Source organism: Rhagoletis pomonella, unplaced genomic scaffold, assembly GCF_013731165.1.
Source record: "Rhagoletis pomonella isolate Grant_MI unplaced genomic scaffold, Rhpom_1.0 Rhpom_scaffold_00013, whole genome shotgun sequence".
In the NCBI taxonomy this organism is placed as follows: Eukaryota; Metazoa; Arthropoda; class Insecta; order Diptera; family Tephritidae; genus Rhagoletis; species Rhagoletis pomonella.
The window spans coordinates 14,593,825-14,612,577 of record NW_023458567.1 but is presented as its reverse complement, the minus strand read 5'-3'; the positions used below and the strand labels follow the sequence as shown (position 1 = coordinate 14,612,577).

The 18,753-nt window shown below is 33.9% G+C and overlaps 2 protein-coding genes across 5 annotated transcripts in view; one reads left to right on the top strand and one right to left on the bottom strand.

Annotated features, from left to right (window-relative positions):
• LOC118748852 (NPC intracellular cholesterol transporter 2 homolog a-like) overlaps positions 1–7,181 on the bottom strand; it is an 88,139-nt gene extending 80,958 nt beyond the window's left edge. Inside the window, exon 1 of the mRNA XM_036483557.1 lies at positions 6,888–7,181. Within this exon, the coding sequence (XP_036339450.1) occupies positions 6,888–6,969 (82 nt within the window). The 5' untranslated portion in view covers positions 6,970–7,181. The remainder of the gene's footprint in view (positions 1–6,887) is intronic.
• LOC118748853 (protein transport protein Sec61 gamma-2 subunit) overlaps positions 1–18,148 on the top strand; it is a 103,950-nt gene extending 85,802 nt beyond the window's left edge. The window contains exons 1-2 of one of the 4 annotated variants that reach the window (XM_036483558.1): positions 17,069–17,179; positions 17,568–18,114. In XM_036483558.1, coding sequence (XP_036339451.1) covers positions 17,610–17,816 — 207 coding nt within the window. In that variant the 5' untranslated portion in view covers positions 17,069–17,179; positions 17,568–17,609 and the 3' untranslated portion in view covers positions 17,817–18,114. Of the gene's footprint in view, positions 1–17,068; positions 17,485–17,567 lie in introns of those variants that run through there. The other 3 variants (XM_036483559.1, XM_036483560.1, XM_036483562.1) reach the window with 3 other exon arrangements.
• The last annotated feature ends 605 nt before the right edge of the window (positions 18,149–18,753 follow it).

The following is an 18,753-nucleotide window of genomic DNA, read 5'->3' as shown; positions in this document are numbered from 1 at the left end:
TTTAGAAAAAAGCTACTTACAAAACCTTTAATAATTGAATCATGATACAAAGACTCAAATGAGTTAGTTGAATGAACTGACTCCCTAAAGTGAGTTGGAGTCATTGAGTCAACTCCTATAAATTTGCTGAGTTACCCACCCTTAACGGACACAAGAATAACACAAATAGAGTATTCAGCAGACAGCGTTGCCAGTGTTGGGGATTTTATCGTCATTTTGACGATTTTTTAATGAGGTGTTTACACTTTCCATCAACTGATTCATTATAATATTTTTAGTTTTTATTAGTCAAAATTTGCATGTTCGTACGTAGGTTGGGCGCTCCTATCGATAAAATTTACGTACAACAATATTTCTTCGATTCAATTTACGTACATTTTCGTGATTTTGTGGTTTGCTTCGGTACACGGTACATGGCTACAAATTTACGTACTGTACGTGTTATTTACGTACAATTGGTCACACTAGGTATCACCAATAACTAATTTAACGGTGAGATAAATTAAACCTTGCAATATGGGTATCAAAATAAAGAGATTTAAGAAGATTTATTTTGGAACGAATTTCCGTCATTCCTTGTCAAACTTGGTTTGCAGACAAACCGGTTTCGGCGTTGTGCCATCTTCAGTGTCATTTTTCGTTCAGGCTAACTGCTGAAAATATTTGTGAGGCGGGTTGCCACCTATTTCAAAAATTTAATTCAATTAAATACTAAAGATATTTGAAAAATTTTTGATTAAAATATACTTTCAATAGGTCTGTCACCTATCTGAAAAGTAAAAACTAAAGGCCATACTCGCCAATATTAACCAAAGATTTTGAGGCTTACATCAACATGGAATATTGTAACTCCATCATGTTATTGTTTATTGATGACAAACAAAGTTGTTTGGGTATGATATGACCCAATCGAACAATGCATGATGCACTTAACCAATTTTAAATTGAAAGTAGACTCAGTCATCATCCTGTTGGGTAACCTTAATCAACCTCGACTAGGCAATGGAATGAGACTGACTGGAAAAGGTAATGAATAACGTCAACGAGGCAACGATTATCAAGAGTTAATACAAAGAAGAGGATGTTTTAATTCTGCGTATCCCGATGATTTCAATGGGCTTGCCATTCGACTTTAAGCGGCTGCAATTCCACTTGCGTTTGGTCTTTGCGATGATCATAAACAAACCACAAGGCCATTCGGTGGAAGTTAGTGGAATTAACTTGGAGTTTCCGTGTTTCGCGCATGGACTATTATATGTCGTTATAATCAACTAAATTGTAGGTGATACGAAGTTCACCGGGTCATATTCTAGTATTAAATAACCCAAACAGCGATGATTATGAGTCCGATTTGCCAACCTTGCTAGTGAGCTGTGCCGAGGAAACAATATTGCACTGGGAATCAGTTTCTATATGTGTAGGAACAATACCTATATGGTAGACTGTAGAGACAAATAAAAGTATACGCCTTGGCGAATCTTTTAAAGCAGTAATGCCCAACGAATTTAACCAAACGATAACAACATCAAAAGAATTACAACAACATCGTTCTCGGAAAAGCAAAAAATGCTTGACCCAAAACTATTTTGGTACTAAACTAACAACAATTTGCCCGTTTGTTTTCACTGCGCCTACGCTTGCAGGGATAATTTTGCATGTTGTGTTTCATAAAACGGCTGTGTTTGTTGTAAGTAAACCAAGGCAAGCCAAAGTGAGCTACTGGGTGCGCCCCCTGACCTGAAAGAGCTGGCCTAAACGATCCCGACACAGCAGTGAAATTTTCCTGAGCAGTAAGCGTAAGAAGTTACTAAAAACATGAGCTTTGCCAGCAGAAATAGGAAGCGCTAGGCTGAGGATCTCAGCATCGGCCCTTTGGAAGTTTGGTTTCAGGGTAGAAAAAGTAAACAATTCTTCATAACATTGCGTATAAGGTCTTACCGACGACTCCCAGTGACAGACTGAAGCTCTTTATGAACCAACTAATTGGGCCTACGACGACGTGTTTAAATTTGGTATCCCCACAAAAGTAATACGGTGGAGTTTAGCACAACCTTTAGCTCCTGGAAAGGACCTCTCAGCGCCGTTCGAGATCAAACTAGTTTTTAGAAAAGTCAAGACTCATCTAACGGTGAATGGGGTATAGAAAAGTTATCCTCTGACAATATACAAAGAGTCCTGACAAATTGGGATACAAATCAGGGACCGAGAATAACACATATGTATTTTTTTACGGTCAAACTTTGCCAAATATTTTTTCAAGTCCGAAATAAAAGTCCTTCCCTGATAATAAACAAACCGCTTATCCAAATTGAGCAAATTTGGTATCAAATAAAAGAGGATTAAAATAGCTTTTAAACAGAAATAACGAACGAAGATTACAACCTCTATTTGTGTTTTTTTTAATAATTTATTCATATACCTATATATATATATTTTTTATAATTAAATTCAGGTTTGTTCTATGGTAATTAAAGAACATTTCTTATTGAAATATATTTCAATAGGTGGCTTTCCTCGTTAAGACTTTTTAGTTTAAAAGCTATCTGAGCCCTCTTCCATTTGATACCAAACTTCTTTAATATGGATAAGCGGTTTGTTTATTATTAGGAAAGAACTTTTATTTCGGACTTTAAAAATATTTGGCCAAGTTTGACTGTTGAAAAAAAACTGTTAATTTCGGTCCCTGATTTAAATACAGTGGAAGGACCATGTGCAGAAGAACCTTTGTACACTCGGTGTCAACCACTTTCGAAACTTTGCAAAGGTGTGAGAAAACTGGCGAGGTTATTTAGTATCGGCCTAAACCGACAAAGGTTTGTTAAACCGGAGAAGAAGAAGAACTTTTGCACTAGATAGCAGATATTTTTGCCACCTAGACAGTCTTAGCTCAATGAGCTGGCAAAGAAACAATATCATGCAGCTTTTTAGTACAAGCTAATGCACTTATTCGCTTTGCTTGAAAATTATTTGTCTCACCCAAAAAATTGTACTCACTTTTTTCGGACTATTTTGTTTCTTTACAACTTGCAGCGCCTTTGTTGTTGTGTCGAAGCAAAGTTGTTGATACTTTTCGGTTTTTATAAGGAAACGTTTTTTTACTGAATTCGGTAACTTTTTTTTATTGAAAACTTTATGAGCGCCTGTCTCCCTGTAGTTAAGAACATTATGTTCGAAAATTCGATATGAATCCAATTCGAACTTACTTATATTTTCTCAGTATAATTATGTAAATATGTATTAATAGTATACAATCCAATCTGCATCACTTTATCAACTTGCCGCTGGTTTAACTGTCGAGCAATTATGAACACCCACAGAGTTTCCTTAGCTGTTTCCACTTTAAAAATGAATATTATGGCACTTCTTGCTCAGAATGGACATCATTAAATGAAAAATTGTTTATTGTTTGCAATTAGCCATTAGTAGCCTAACTGTAATTATTGATGCAAATGTTCGCATATCAATAACGCAAACGCACAAGTCACAAATAGGTATGTATATGCATAATTTTATAGAAATCAGTAAAAGTTTATGCGAACTCTACATACGTGCTTAGAATAAAAATAACTTTCCTAACGTTTTTCAACTAATCTAAAACCACTACTTCCTCAAAACTGAGATGCGTTTCAATGTTTAGAGTATCCACTCACAGGAATGGGAGCAGTAACCTCTTGAATAGCAGACTTCCATCTCTAACATACTATGTCGATTGCCCCGAATTACTTTATCTCATTTGTTCAATAGCCCTCAATATATTCCATCTTGAACGCCGTGCGAAAGACGCCCGGACAAATTATTCTAATTCGGACGCGCCTCTATTTATCATGTCGGATGTTCAGTTGTTAAGCTATGGAGTTAAGACACATTAAAAAACAGCGCTTGAGTTAGGATAGTTTGTCTGTGAGTTTGAAAACTTTTAAGATACTGTATCAAATTAAAAGTACCTCGGAGCCATCGATGTACATAAATATGATCCTGATAGTGAACAGCTGGGCATTAAATAAGTCTTTGCTGTGATCGCTTGGTGTAAAGCAGTGCAGAACCAGGTTAGAGGAATCTTGCGCTAATAGACGAGCCACTAACTACATATATATTCCAGGCACCAAAGAAAAAAATTCCAAAAACCAACTTCAAACTTACTTATACTATTATGCTAAAACTTAATGGGCTATAAAAAACATAACTATCACTTTTCTAAAAATTTGGAAACATTTTTTGAATTCTTATAATTTTTTCACAAAGTTGGAAATTTGAATTTATGTGAACTACATTTTATAAAAAATTAATAAATTAAACAAGCAAAATAAAAACTCCTGTTATTTTGTTCTCAACTGTATTAAGGCGTTCCATACCAAAATGGACGTGGTTCACACTTCATGTGTTGATTTGTTTCACATTTTTAGGGTTGATTGATAAACATAAATAATAAATAAATATGAAATTTGAGCTTGATTAATACATTTGTAAAAACTGTACAGCACAAAAGCAAAAACAAAACGATTTAATAGTTTTCCAAATATCTCGAGAACGGGGCGAGGAAAATCTTAAAAAAAAAATCACACAACACAAATCAAAATTATATATGAAAATAAATATTTTTTAATTTTTTTTCTTGAAAATTTTTTTACATACAAATTTTTTGATAAAAAAAATAGTTTTTGAAAATATGTCATCTTAGAAAAAAAACTGAAAAAAATCACAATGGTAGCTCTGAGTATTGCGCAATATTTAGGTATAGAATTACGGGGTGCACTCTACAATTGAGTTATGAATTTTTATTTACACCGAAGTTGAGTAAAATGAGTACATTACAAATTTACAAATTTTTTTAGTTTTTTTTAGCATTTTTTTTGATTATGAAAAATTGCGGTTTTTAATATTTTTTGCACCTTTTTCTTGTGGAAGGAAATGCGCAAAACCGTTTTTAAAGAAAATTTAAAAAAATTAACGTCAGTTTTGGAATCGCTTAAAACTTGCACTTTATTAATGGGCTACAAAACTGCATACTCAAAAAATTAAAAAAAAAATTGTTTATGAAAAATTTTTCAAAAAAAAAATTTAAAAATATGTATTTTCACAGAAAATTTTTATGTGTGTATGTGTGATTTTTTTCAAATTTTTTCCTCAATGTTAACCTCAGTTATATTTACATACATATATTTACCGGAAGCCCCTATTGCTGCTTTATGCGGTTAGTTAGGTAAAAGCTACTACGCTAGGGTGTCGCTCATCGTCTTGCTCTTTTATAGAGCATATATTTCAGCTCGAAATACCCTCCCGGGAAAAATGGGTTTTGAGTTTATGAAGAGATCACAGCAAAAAAACAGTAGCCATCTTCCCACACTCATTCTCTGAAGAAGCATGGACGAAGAATGATGCTGTTCAAATTCACTTCACTTTTTTATAGACACTTTTCTTTCCTTGACATCGCAGCCAAAATCTAACTAACAAATCTGTTGACACTTTTGAATAATAGATTTTAGACTCGTGGTTGCAGTATTAATGGAGCACTGTTTGATACGCTCTATGTTCTAAGTATGTCTAACCTGCAGCCAAATGAATGCTAAGCCCACGCTTGTGCACCTGCTGTCACTGCCCACTTGCATAAGATAGGGATCTGGTCAGGCGTTTTTGTGCCTCCGCCAAAGAGACATCATAGCACCCCCTCCTCGAGTGTGAGGCCGTTTCACGTGATTGTGAGAGGGACATTGGACATCTATGGCCAATAGAAGAGCACATAGACTCACCACCTTCCGGATCTAGGCTAGCCGTACTGTCGTGATGAGCTAAGGGCACAATAGACCTATTGGTCACAGTGCTTACCCTATTTATCATATCTATGTCACTGCCCAGCATTTTGCAGATCGCGACTTAGCTGCCTTGGTTTGGCGTTCCTGTTATCTACTGAAATTTGCATCACGAGTATGATCTGAGGTTTCCATACGCACTCTTGGCAACATTAGGGACCAGTTCCGGTCAATGTGAGATCATGTTGATCAGCAAATTTAACCTCGCTTACATACTTTTATATAAAACGTTTTTTTTTTAAAGAATCTGCCGTGCGCAGGTGACATAAGATTGCAAAATATTTCAGTTTAACAACAGCTACATACATATCGTCGTTTAAAGTAAACGACGGTTTTGCGTATCAACAAAATGCAAAACCGCGTATGTGAGGTTGCATAAATTATTTTCTGGAGAGTAAAAACACTTATATTTCAAAGTGGTTCTCTTTTTTATAAAGCAATCGCATTTCTGGCAAGTATACTTCAGGACGAATGAATAAGGAGACAAGAACTTGTGTGAGCAAATCCAATTTTTGGCAGCAAATGTCAGTTACGCGGTTTTGCAGAATGACGATACGCGGTTTTGTACTTTAAACGACGATATGTATTTATGTATATTTTACACTTGAGGGCATATGGGTTAATTGATGACAACGATAAAGAGAATGGGTAACGGACTGGAAATATGACAAACGGATAAAAATTCAACAAAGACAAATCATCGGACAAAGCAAGGGCTTTTCGTTCTGATTTTTTTATTTTAATGTTCTGTCTTTATATTTTTTCGAGCCTGCTCAGTGCTCCGTAACAAGGACGAGTTTATTTGAATAGGAGTGCCCTAAAAGCGTATTTTATTTAAGTACATAAATAGAAATTACTAAAAATTATTAATTATGTATATTTATTTTAATGTGGAACCACAATTATTGCACTCATAGCAAAAAAGCAGTAAACATTTCTATATAAGCACTTTTGCCCATTTAAAGACTTTTATGCCCATATTTTTGTTTAATTTTGAATTGTGACCAAAATTTCACTAATATGCTCCTGCTAAGAAATTTACAATGCACTTTCGTACTTTATGTGCATTTAAGTATTTACCGCAATCTGTAAATTGTAGACCATAAACCACGCTCGATGAAATGCATAAAGCAATAAGCAAAAATACGACGTTCTGCTGCATTTTTATTTAAGTATAATTATATGTATTTTTTTTTTATAAAGATGAAAAAACTTTGTAGAAAGATATTTGTCACTATTTTATTTTACTTTATTAGCGTCACTTTTCCTTTTCTTCGGAATTTATGAACTGCTCACCAGCACCGTTAAGTATCTACTGATTTTTGTTATATGTAAATGCAAAATATTAGCAGACAGGCTTGTTTGTATTATTTAAACTATAACAAAAGCTGGCGAGCGTCAATCGACAATCAGTAACGGTGTGATAAAGCTCATACGATATGTATGGATGGCATCGGGTCTTTGTGGCTGGCTATGCGCTCGATAATACCATCATACAGTACTTTCAATGTATGTAGTGTTATTGTTTGTTTTTGTGCGCACCATATAGCTATACTGGGTGCGCCGATTGAAGGGACATCGTTCTAAAATGGTTCCATTTGTTTAATATTTTCGAACACTATCACTTTACAAGCAAACAACCTAAAACCCAGTATGCAGCTCTCAAGAAAACGGTCAAGAAAAAAATTGCCATTATTTCGTGTGTGTGTGCGAGGAATTTTGACATCTGATACTTCACAGCCTGTTGCCTCACTATTTCCTTAAGAAATATCGGAACGGGCATATATTTCTGTTGCAAACATGGGTTGCCTTGTGCTCTTTTTTTCGCAAAAAGACTTTAGAAAACCGTAGTAGAAAGCGTAGCAAATTTCTTATGAACTGCGTACTGACTTAAGGAAATTTTAATCAAGAAAATTTCTTAGCCATTTCTTGTACGCCATTTTATATGGAGTTTTCGCTTTTTTTGAAAGCTGCATACTGGCCTTAAGTCGTGAAGTATTTTCCAAGGCAGTTTCAACGGGTGAGACATTCGGCAATGACATTTTTTTTTACAGCAAAAATTTAATGCCGAAGATACTAGAATAACCACAATACTTCCTGAGCAAAAATTTAATGCCGAAGCTATGACGAAAAATGTAAAACTGCGAACCCTGCGTTCGACAAAAAAAAAAACATTTTTTAAATGCCTTGCAAAAAACTTTACGACTCAGGGCTGTAGGGCGAATCTTTTTCCGTACGACTTAATGAACATATGCTATGGTCAAAGATTTAGCTCCTAAATTCAAAATGATATACAAATACATTAATAAAAATTTCAAAGCTTGCAAAAATTTCAAAAATCTATATTTATATGGAAGGAAATACGCAACATCCTCGACAAAAAAATATCTTAAAAATCAACGGTGACTTTTAGCTACTTGCACTTTATTAGTTTAAAATTGAATGGGCTACAAAACTGCAAACCCAAAAATGTTTATGAAATTTTTTGTAAGTTGGATTAATGTTTTGAAATTTGAAGCTGAATTAAAGATCGAATTATATTTTAAATGAAAATTATTAAAAATAAATAAGTAATTTTAAGTTGCAAACAATATCTTTTTGAATTTAGGTGCTAAATCTTTGACCATAGCTGCATATGTTAATAGTTTAAAGTCTTTCAGTGTCTATACTTTTTTATTTAGATCGAAACAAAAAAAAAAATCTAAATAATCAATGATAATTTAAACTTGCACTTTGTTTTAAAAAAATTGAATCGGCTACAAAACTGCATACTTGAAAATTTTCTAATAATTCTGAATAAAAAGTTTGAAATTTTGATGAAAATTTTTAGAATTTTTGTGAACTCTATTTCGACGCTTGAGTTCGAAAACGCGCTAACTCGGAAAACTTTTCAAGAACGCCCTATCTCAGAATTTTATTCAAAAACACCATATCTCAGAATTCGGTTCAAAAACGCCCTATATCAGCACATTTTCAATGTATTTTCTTTTGAGATAGGGCGTTTTTGAACCGAATTCCGAGATATGGCGCTCGTCAATCAAATTCTGAGGTAGGGCGCTCTTGAAAAGTTTTCAGTGATAGGGCGTTTTCGAACTGTCTGCCAAGATAGGTGTCGTTGTAAAGTGTGAAACATTGATTTATATGGTTTATATTATAGAATGAATTATATTGTCATTAAGAATTACTTTCAAAAAATTGCTCATGAAAATAATTGTGAATATTATATTAGAACAAGGTGTACACTTTCATTTGTCGCCTAGTGTATGTAGATTCGAAATGTGAAAATAGGCTATCACTACGGTGACCAGATTTCTGTGGCCAAAAATCGAAACATTTCTAAAGCATCGAATCCGAACATACAATTTTGTTTTTACAATAAAATGGCTTCATACAGTTTTATTTAAAACAAAACCAAGAGGAAAAATTTAAAAACAATTTGAAAAATTTTAATCAGATTTTCTAGGATTATTTTGTGTGTGCTATGTTTTGATGCCCATTCAATTTTAGTATAATAAACTACAAGCTGGAAGAAGCTAGGACTTACCGTTGATTTTTGGCAATTTTTTGTGCGCGCATTTTCTTCCATACACAGTGTGTTCAACAATTTTTTTTTGTATGAAGAAAATGAGCAACACCTTCCACAAAATTTACCAAATATCAACGGTAAGTCCTAGCTATTTAAAATTTGCACTTTGAATTGAATAGGTTACAACATGCATACTCAAAATGTTTCGAAGAAATCCAATTTAAAAAGCTCAAAACTTTGATGAAACTTTGTCGAATTTTCCTAATTTTTGTACGAAGTTTGAAATTCTGACTTACATGGTATTTGTTAGATAACGAGCCACACTTTTATAAAAAGGAATAATTTAATAATCGAAAGGGGAATAGCCAAATAAAGCTAAAATGTCTCTTCCCTATTTATATTTTTGCCACTCTATCTACTGCTTATGTTTTTCATATCCACGATATCCACGGGTATTAGTATTATTTTTTTATAATTTCATTAATTATATTTATATAATATTAATAAGAATGTTGGCTATGTTTATGGCTCACTTATATATATTTTAAGTCCTTTGTGTTAACGAAAGTGCTGCCTCGTTACTTTAACGTCCCGACTTTTAAAAAATATTAAGCGGGACAATTTTCTCAAAATCGATACTGTCCCGCCGAAATCGGTACGAATGGTCACCGTAGCTATCACTCAAATTGGCGCACCCGGTACAATATATTGCATAGTATAGTGCAGAAATGTAACGTAGTAAATTGAGCTGTATCAGGACTTATGCGGTACTAGTCTACTTTGGTACTGTATGTATGCATGTTATTACATACATACCTATATGGCATCACAGTTGCTTGTCTGTTTGGACCGAAACCAAAATAGTTCACCCATTGCCACTCTTTTGCGAATTGACTCCAGTACTTCACTAACACGTGTGCTGGTGAAGAGCAGGGCGGCTTCCGGACACCGGTCAACTGACCAACCATTGGTTCTTTAGACACACCACTCCGTCGGTTGAGCAGAATGTGGGTAAGAGGTAAGGTCTCGTTCTGAAGTTGATGCATTTCTTTTGGACTTTCGATTTTTATTTATTATTTTTTACTACTGGGGTGAGGTACGTAAACAGGTATTTATGTCTGCTCAATTAGATTAGTTGAGTGAATATTCGTACGTACGTAGGCGTATGTTCTATTTCTCATGGTTCGTTCCAAAGCTTGTCTTACGTCTTCTGAGAATGTGTACATATTCTAATTTAATAAAGCATTATATTCACTTCATATATGTACATATGTGCAAATTTAGGTATGCATACACATGAATACATACATATGTACATGTTTCTATGAGTAGAACAGTGGATCCGTGAATACTTTCTACTTATTTGTTTATTTGAAAAATAGGTATCTTACTATGTGCATTAGACCGTGCCAGAAAAAGGTAGGGGTCCACTTTTTAAATTTTTCACATATCTTCTGTATTTCTAGTCGGATCGTAAAGTATGATTTATACATGGTCTTGTATTGAGGAGAATTTTTTTTGTTTCACATTTCATTGACCTCAAGTACCCAATTCTAGTATTTACGTACCAGACCTCAGTTCTTATCACCTTATAGTCAGTAATTCAAAGCTCACCAAAAATCATTAAACTTTTGCTAAGTAAGTATTTCGATTATTCCATTAGAACAATCTAAAAAAAACTTTATTGCCGTCACCAAAAAATGTAAAAAGTCAAGGGGAAAGTTTCGGTCCTAAAATATTTTTTTTCGAAATTGCCTTGCAAAAATACTTTAGATTTAGGGGTGTACGGCGAACTTTTTTTGTTGTCTTGTGAAGTAGTACGGTCTTATGTACATACCTTTGCTGCAAGTGTTAAAATAAAAAAAAAATTAAAAATGTGTCTTCTAAGTTGTGTACAAATTTCGTAGCTGTATCGATTAGCAATAGCCCATTAGAAGAAACTGTGCCTTCATTTTTACCCCGATGGGAGCGTATATACATACAGTATTGGCCAATACAATAGCACGCCCATTTTAAAGTGATATTGTTTGCCTCTTATGTTTATCTATTTATTTTTAGGAGTTTTCAATTAAACTACAGTTCATTATCTAACAAAACCCATATAAACCAAAGTTTAAAACTTTGTAGAAAACTACAAAAAAATTCAATAAATTTTCACCTAAATTTCAAACTTTTTCTCAGCAGTGTTAGAATTTTTTTGAGTACACAGTTCTATAGCCCATTGAATTTTAGTCTAACAATGTGCAAGTTTCAAGTAGCAAAAAATTACCGTTGATTTTTTAGAATTTTTTCCCGAAGGTGTTGCGGGTTTCTTTCATATAAAAATAAATTGAATTTATTCGTTAAATATATGGATGCAAATGCGACAAATGCATCAACTTTACTCTCGACGCAAAGTTCAAAATAATTAATTTCAAAGATCCGTTAGCATAGGCCTCAGTAATGAAGTTCTTGCGAAATGAAATAATGTGCGCAAGTGATCTTATGGAAACGGGTAGCGAGTCGTCACTAGAATCAGTAGAAAATGAGTTCGATCTTTGGGCCCCTCATAAATTTCTTGCACACAAGCGAAGGCGAAAATATTATGATTTGGGCCACCCACAAGATGAAATTAGTTTTTATTTAAATTGTCAAGTCCTAGAACTAAAGCGGAATATCATCGACGCATGGGAGGAAATGAAAACTATTTACCTAAAACTTTACGGATTTTCGAAAAAATACTGTCATTTAGTTGGTACCTCGGTGCCTGCTGAGAGCCTTTTTTCAGAGGCTGGCGCTACCGAGAAACCCAACCACTTAACAACAAAATGCTTATCAAAACAAATGTTTTTACAAACTTGGTTAAATAATAACTAATTATCGCCGCTAAAAATACTCGTTTTATATTTTTATGGCTAATTAACAAGAGAATTTGAAATTTTTTTTAGAGAAGTGTTTTTGTTGAACACTCACTGTAAAAGAGTGCCTTTAAAAATTCGATTAATCGATTATTTCTCAATGATTGATATTAGTTGCAATTATTATTTTTTGCTTGTGATTAATCATATGATTAATTAATGGATTATTTTGTTTTTTTTTTTGTCATCCCTATTTTGTACTAACACTTTCAAATTTTTAGTGAAGGTGAACGAATATTACCAAAATCTGTGAAAAACGCAGTTTCGAAAAAAGTGTCAGTTAGGGCCTTTGTGAATTAAGCTAACGACATGTTATTTTAAAGTTTGCCTAAAGCAATTAAACGTAAGAAAATACGTATTTATTTTCTTTTAGAACATTTGAAGTTGTAATAAATTATTTTAAACTTAAAAATCATCAAAATAAATTTCATTTTGTACATAAATTGATTACAGGTGACTTTGATCAGCTGATTTTCTCAGAATCAATTGTCACTTTGCGCTCTCAGTTTCCTCTTCTTTACAAGTTTTTTGCGTACTTGAATGCCAAATCCTGATAATTTGTGATAAACTTTTGTGGGTTAACTTTCGGTATATATAGGTCCGGAAAAACAGAGGTGATTTTGAGGTCTTCCAGAGGACTTTCATATCTAAGATCTTTGGACCTAAATGCGTGGGCAACGCAATAAATGGAATGACGAACTGTACTAGCATTTTAATGCAATGAAAACGAATCGAATGCCGTCAACGTGTACAAGGGAAACATAAAATTTGACACTTCAACAACAAAAAAGTACGTGTAAATAAATATGAACCATATTCATTGTATTTTTGCTATGTTTTGCTATGTAATACCATCCCCAGCAGAACAGTTCTGTAAACATAATTTAATATGCAATTTCAATTTATTTATTTTTATTAAAAGCTACATGCGCATTATACTCGTATGTAATGCATATGTATGTACATTAGTGTGGTCCAAAAACGCATGTGAAAAGGTGAAGTCGGAATTTTAATGCTCTCACCCCCTAAGATTCTTCTATATCTATATCTAGTTTTCCATGTATTTTATATGGGAAAAAACAAGTTTTCATTGAAATGGTATGGAATTCTTCAAAATCAATATTTATCGTTCGGAAAACTTCGTTTCTCTTCAGGATACTTCCAATAACAATACCTAATTTTTCCTTAACCATTTTCTAGTATTAACTCTTTTTTATATGACTTCTAAAACCTCAAAAAATGCAATCGGCGGGGATCCATAAATATTGATTTTCAAGAATTCCATACCATTTCTATGAAAACTTGTTTTTTCCCATATAAAATACATGGAAAACTTTGAGCGCTTTGAGCGACCTATAAATATTTTTTCGGTACAGAACAATCATAGGGGGTGGGAGCATTACAATTCCGACTTTATTTTTTTTTGCACCACCCTAATGTACACACATACATATGTATGAAGCCATGAGAACAGAAGTGCCTAACCCTACATAAAATAGTCTCAAATGAGATACATTTTAAAATGGAAGTCGCTTATTCTTTAATTTTAAGGTACAGATCTACATAACGTATCATCAAAATAAGGAATAATCGACCTTCACTTTAAGATGTATTACAATGTGTATTACATTTGAAACTATTTTAAGAAGTTAAGTACAAGGAAAAAAATTGTGGGTTAGGCCACTTCTGCCTCTTATATATGTATGTAATACATATTATGTACATATGTATGTATGTACATACATGTATCTATGGAAATAGGCGCACAATGACAAGAATTCGCTGATTAACCCTAATAGGCCGAGTAAAATGTGTGTAAGTATATGCATACTTATGTATGTAAATACGTACATACAGTATATTAAAGTTTTATTGTAAGTTTATTTTATTCCGAAAGTTTTCTTTTACTAAAGTTCTTAATTTACATACCAAAAACGTAGTATATTAATATAATATTCGGTGGGTACATTGAAACGTATTCATTAATTAATTCTCTTATCGTTTTAAATAAATGTTTGTACCTATGTACTATTTGCTTTACATTTTTGCAGTTTGTGCGGCGGCATCTGTGTATATACCATTTCCTTATTTGAAAAACAAACTTGTAGTATGTACGACATTGTATGTATGTATGTACGTACATATGTGCATACATATACATATATGTATGTACCCAGTGGGAATTAGGAGCACGTAATAATACCTTATTAGCAACTTACTCTTCACCTGGAAGTCATTACCATTTCCCTGCCGAACGTCCCTTACTTTTACAAAGGCATGGCCGCCTTATGTAAGTAGGAATTTAGAATGTACATTTGCTATCAAACATACTTCTGAGTCGCTTTACAAAGTAAGTTACGTGTAATGCAGAGCAGTCGCTCGGAGTAGTTCGGTGCTTGGAAATAACTTCGGCTGCACGTTATTTTGCAACTGACAACGTAATGTGTCGCCGGAGGTGTTCATTTTGTGCTTTACTAGTAGATTACGCTGGTCATGATGACAATTTTGGTACTAAAAACTGAAAGAAAACATGGCTTACCTCGTAAGGTGCTTACCTATTTTCCCAGTGGGTATTTAGCTGCATATCAAAATCTCAACGACAATGTGTTATTTTCAATGAAAACAAACAAATACAAATTTCACTTACTATCGAAACAAAAAGTTGATAAGGCAAGCTGTAATTTCTGCGAACCTTCTTAAACCCTGCAGTATATTTTATTAGATAAGAACTAGTGCATAACTAGTTTCCTTAAGGATACAAACTATTTTGGCTTAAACCTCAAGAAATCAAAAAGAAGTAGTCTACCTGGTCACACTACGGACTAGAGATGGACGCGGGATAGCAGGACCCGCGGGACCCACGATCCTGATTCAAAATTGGCCGGGATGGGCGGTATCGGGAAGATCGGTAAAAATATGGCGGGCGGGACGGGACCAAAATCCTTTCCCGACACTCCCGATAAAACCGCAACCCCCGCAAATTCACAAAATCTCGGGATGGGCGGGCTCGGGACTTTAAAATCGAATTTCGGGATGGGCGGGATTAAATATTTAGTCCCGTGCCCATCTCTACTACGGACGTGAAACTTCTTTCGAATCATTTCTCGTTCTTTACATCCTGAAAAAATGTTGATCAATATTAGTTTTATAGTCATTGTCTTCATAAATCTTCATCTTAATATTCGCCTTCATCTCATATTCTTGTTCGTTGTAGTCGTCGAGTTCGTGTTCGTATTTGCATTCGTATTCGTGGTGGTGTTCCTAGTCCTCTTCCTTGTTGTATTCGTTTTTGTGTTCGTATCCGGATTCGTATTCCTCTTCTTCGTCGTATTCTCTTCATATTTACTGCCCTGGTCGTCTTACTATTCGTATTCTCCTCCCTCTTCGTAATCGTCTTTGTGTTTGTTATCGTTTTCATCTTATTCGAGTTCATGCTCGTATTCGTGCTCGTCTTCATTTCGGTCTTCGTATTCGCCTTACACTTTGTCTTCGCATTCCCCGTCTTTGTCGTTTTATTAGCCATCGTATTGGTCGTTCTCAACATCTCTAGTTAACACAAACTGGCTTACAGAACTTTTGAAATACTTATTTTCAGGTCAAGAGGGTGTAAATTCAAATTATATTTTATTACTATTTTTTTAATTTTGTATATAACTTTTATTTAACTTATGCATTGGAAATGACGTCATATGCTTCTATTTCCAAAACAAAATCGAAATAAGACCATATCGTAACCTGTGTGGAAAGTCTACCTATCTCGGCAGCCAGTTCGAAAACGCCCTATCGCAGAAAAGAGTTTAAGTTATTTCCTTATGCCGAAAGTATTTTTATAAGGCAAAATTTAACGTAAGTATTGCGAAAAATCGAAATTGTATATACATTTTTTGTAAATGGTGTAAACCTAAAATCTGTTTTAGAAATGGTCATAGTGAATACGTCGTAAAAAAGGAATTAAAATTATCTTTGAATTGCCAGCAATACTTTTCTAATCGGTCAAGTAGTTTCCAAGATACATATTATACATTATAAAAAATATAAAGTTAAAGTTTAATCGCTTATATGTTCTTTGCTTTTTATTTGCGCCAAATAATTCGGCGTGGTTGAAATCAGCGTAAAAAGTTCTATCGATCTGTATTTTTTTGTTTTTTATAACGATGCAAACGGCCCTAAGTAGTTAAATTTGGCGGGATATAAGTGCAGAATACACGCCATTGGCAGAAAATGCGACTTGTTTCCATATCGCAGCCACGTCTGTATTGCGAATATTTTGTCGGTAAAGCAGATTTAAAATTTTCAATTTGACAGTTTTCAATATGTCTACTAGGGCTGCCATTTATAATTTTTTCCTTACTATTTATACAATGCATTAAAAAGTTACCAAAATTTTCCCAAAGCTTACCAAAAATTTTAAAAACAAAGAAAGCTTAATTTTTTACTAACTGACTAAAAATTGCTTAAATCAACTTACTTGTCCATAATGTCTATAAACGCTCCCCTAAAAACGCACGCACAGGATAGACTTTCCACGAAAATAAACGTTTTTCTTGAGAAAATTAAAATATCCGTATTGACAGGTGGTACGAATAAATTATTTGAAATGCTCATTCACAACAATTCCGATTTAAATTGAAGAGTAATGGCAAATAATAGCAGATGTAATTTCATTTCTAAAAATATTTGAAAATGTTCAGCAGAAGTTAAAAAAACTAACAAAAAGTTACTCAAATTTGTGAAGATAAAAGTTACAAGTTTTGGTAGAATTCTACGAAAACGGCAGCCCTGATGTCTACCTTATCGACATTAGAAACGTCAACGATTTTCGTTTTGACACGTAGAGTTCGGCTGACAATTCGTGTGACACGAATACCGATTGGTAGCACTGCTCCGAAAGCAAAACGAATTATCCGCTTAATTTGTGTCAAACTTTTCGCAGCGAACGAAGCTACACGGTACGTCTTGTATGTTTTATTACTGAATTCCCAAATCCAATTGGAAATTTAGTATACAAATTATTAAGTTCGACAGTAGACATAACATAAAAAATGTGCATTGGAATTATAATTATATTTTAAACACATTCGGTTCAGAAAATGTCCAAACATTGGTGACATTTGCCACGTCAAGTTCGTGCAGCAAAAATACAAGTGAAAGGAGAAAGCATAAAAACGGATACAAAATGTATTTAGCTTTCAATATTCAGGCGAAAACTATATTATTTATGTGGAAGCCCCAACGCCGTTAATTGCACTCCATTGTTTGCGCTCCAAAATATTACGATTTTAGTTTACAACATCGTTATAGTTTAGTATATGTAATTAATTTTCTTTACTATTGCAGCATCCATCACCCGCCTAACAAATCTATAAGCTACTCGAAACCATGGATAAAGTTGTTAAATTCTGTGAACCTGGCCGTGCCTTCGCCAAGGACTCCATCCGTTTGGTTAAACGTTGCACGAAACCTGACCGCAAGGAGTTCCAGAAAATCGCCATTGCTACAGCTATTGGATTCTGTATTATGGGCTTCATAGGTTTCTTTGTGAAACTTATCCACATTCCCATCAACAATATCATTGTGGGCTCATAATATGTCCAGCGGCTGCATCAGCTATAATTATTCATACATACATGAATTCATACTTACCTAACGATAGATACTTTACAATACCCTCAATATTTGTTTGTATAAAAACAGCATTGGGTTTAATTTTTGTATTCATTTAGAAATAAGATATTAAATATTTGCATGTAGAGAGATTATAAACGATTCATATCTTGTATTTCTACCCTGATCACAACAGAATTTGTAATTTCAAACTTGCGGCTTATCCCGATAGGTTGGATCTACGTAGGATTTTTGTTTAATAAAAAATGGACAAAATCAATTAAATTTTTGTTTTTAAAAATGGACAAAATCAATTAAGGTTTTTGTTTTTAAAAATAGTGGCGTATTTATAAAAAACATTACCCGAGTGTAGTGAAATATGTAGCTAATTTTTTTAATTCCTATTAGATAATTTCAGGAGCTAAAAGGCCTTGAGAGTCAATAGGATTTCGACTCAGCATTGCTTTCCCCTTTCTGTATGAAGTGACACAAACTGAGGCCTTATACTTACGCTAAACATATAAGAACTTTGTAGGACTTATTTCAAAAAGCCGTTTATAGGAGTGCTTATAAACCTGGGCTCGAATCGTAACACAGGTTATCGTAGTACTAGTCACGTAAAAACACATTTTTCGGATTATGACATACGCGAACGTACTCATTGTCCCATTCAGCTTATACTGCCTGACGTATCACAAATTTTCTTTCGTATCGTTTTCGATCCGTGAACGATTGTTACGATTCGAATAAAAATGTTTTTTTTTTTTGCAACTTAAAATGCATATTGAAATTAATTTGTGATTCGCGTGAATTGTAAACTGAAAACACGCATGGCATGCAGGGAAGCAGCTATTTCTGTCCTTGGTTAGCCTTTTATATATATATTCACGTCGGAAGGCATACAAAAATTATCTACTGG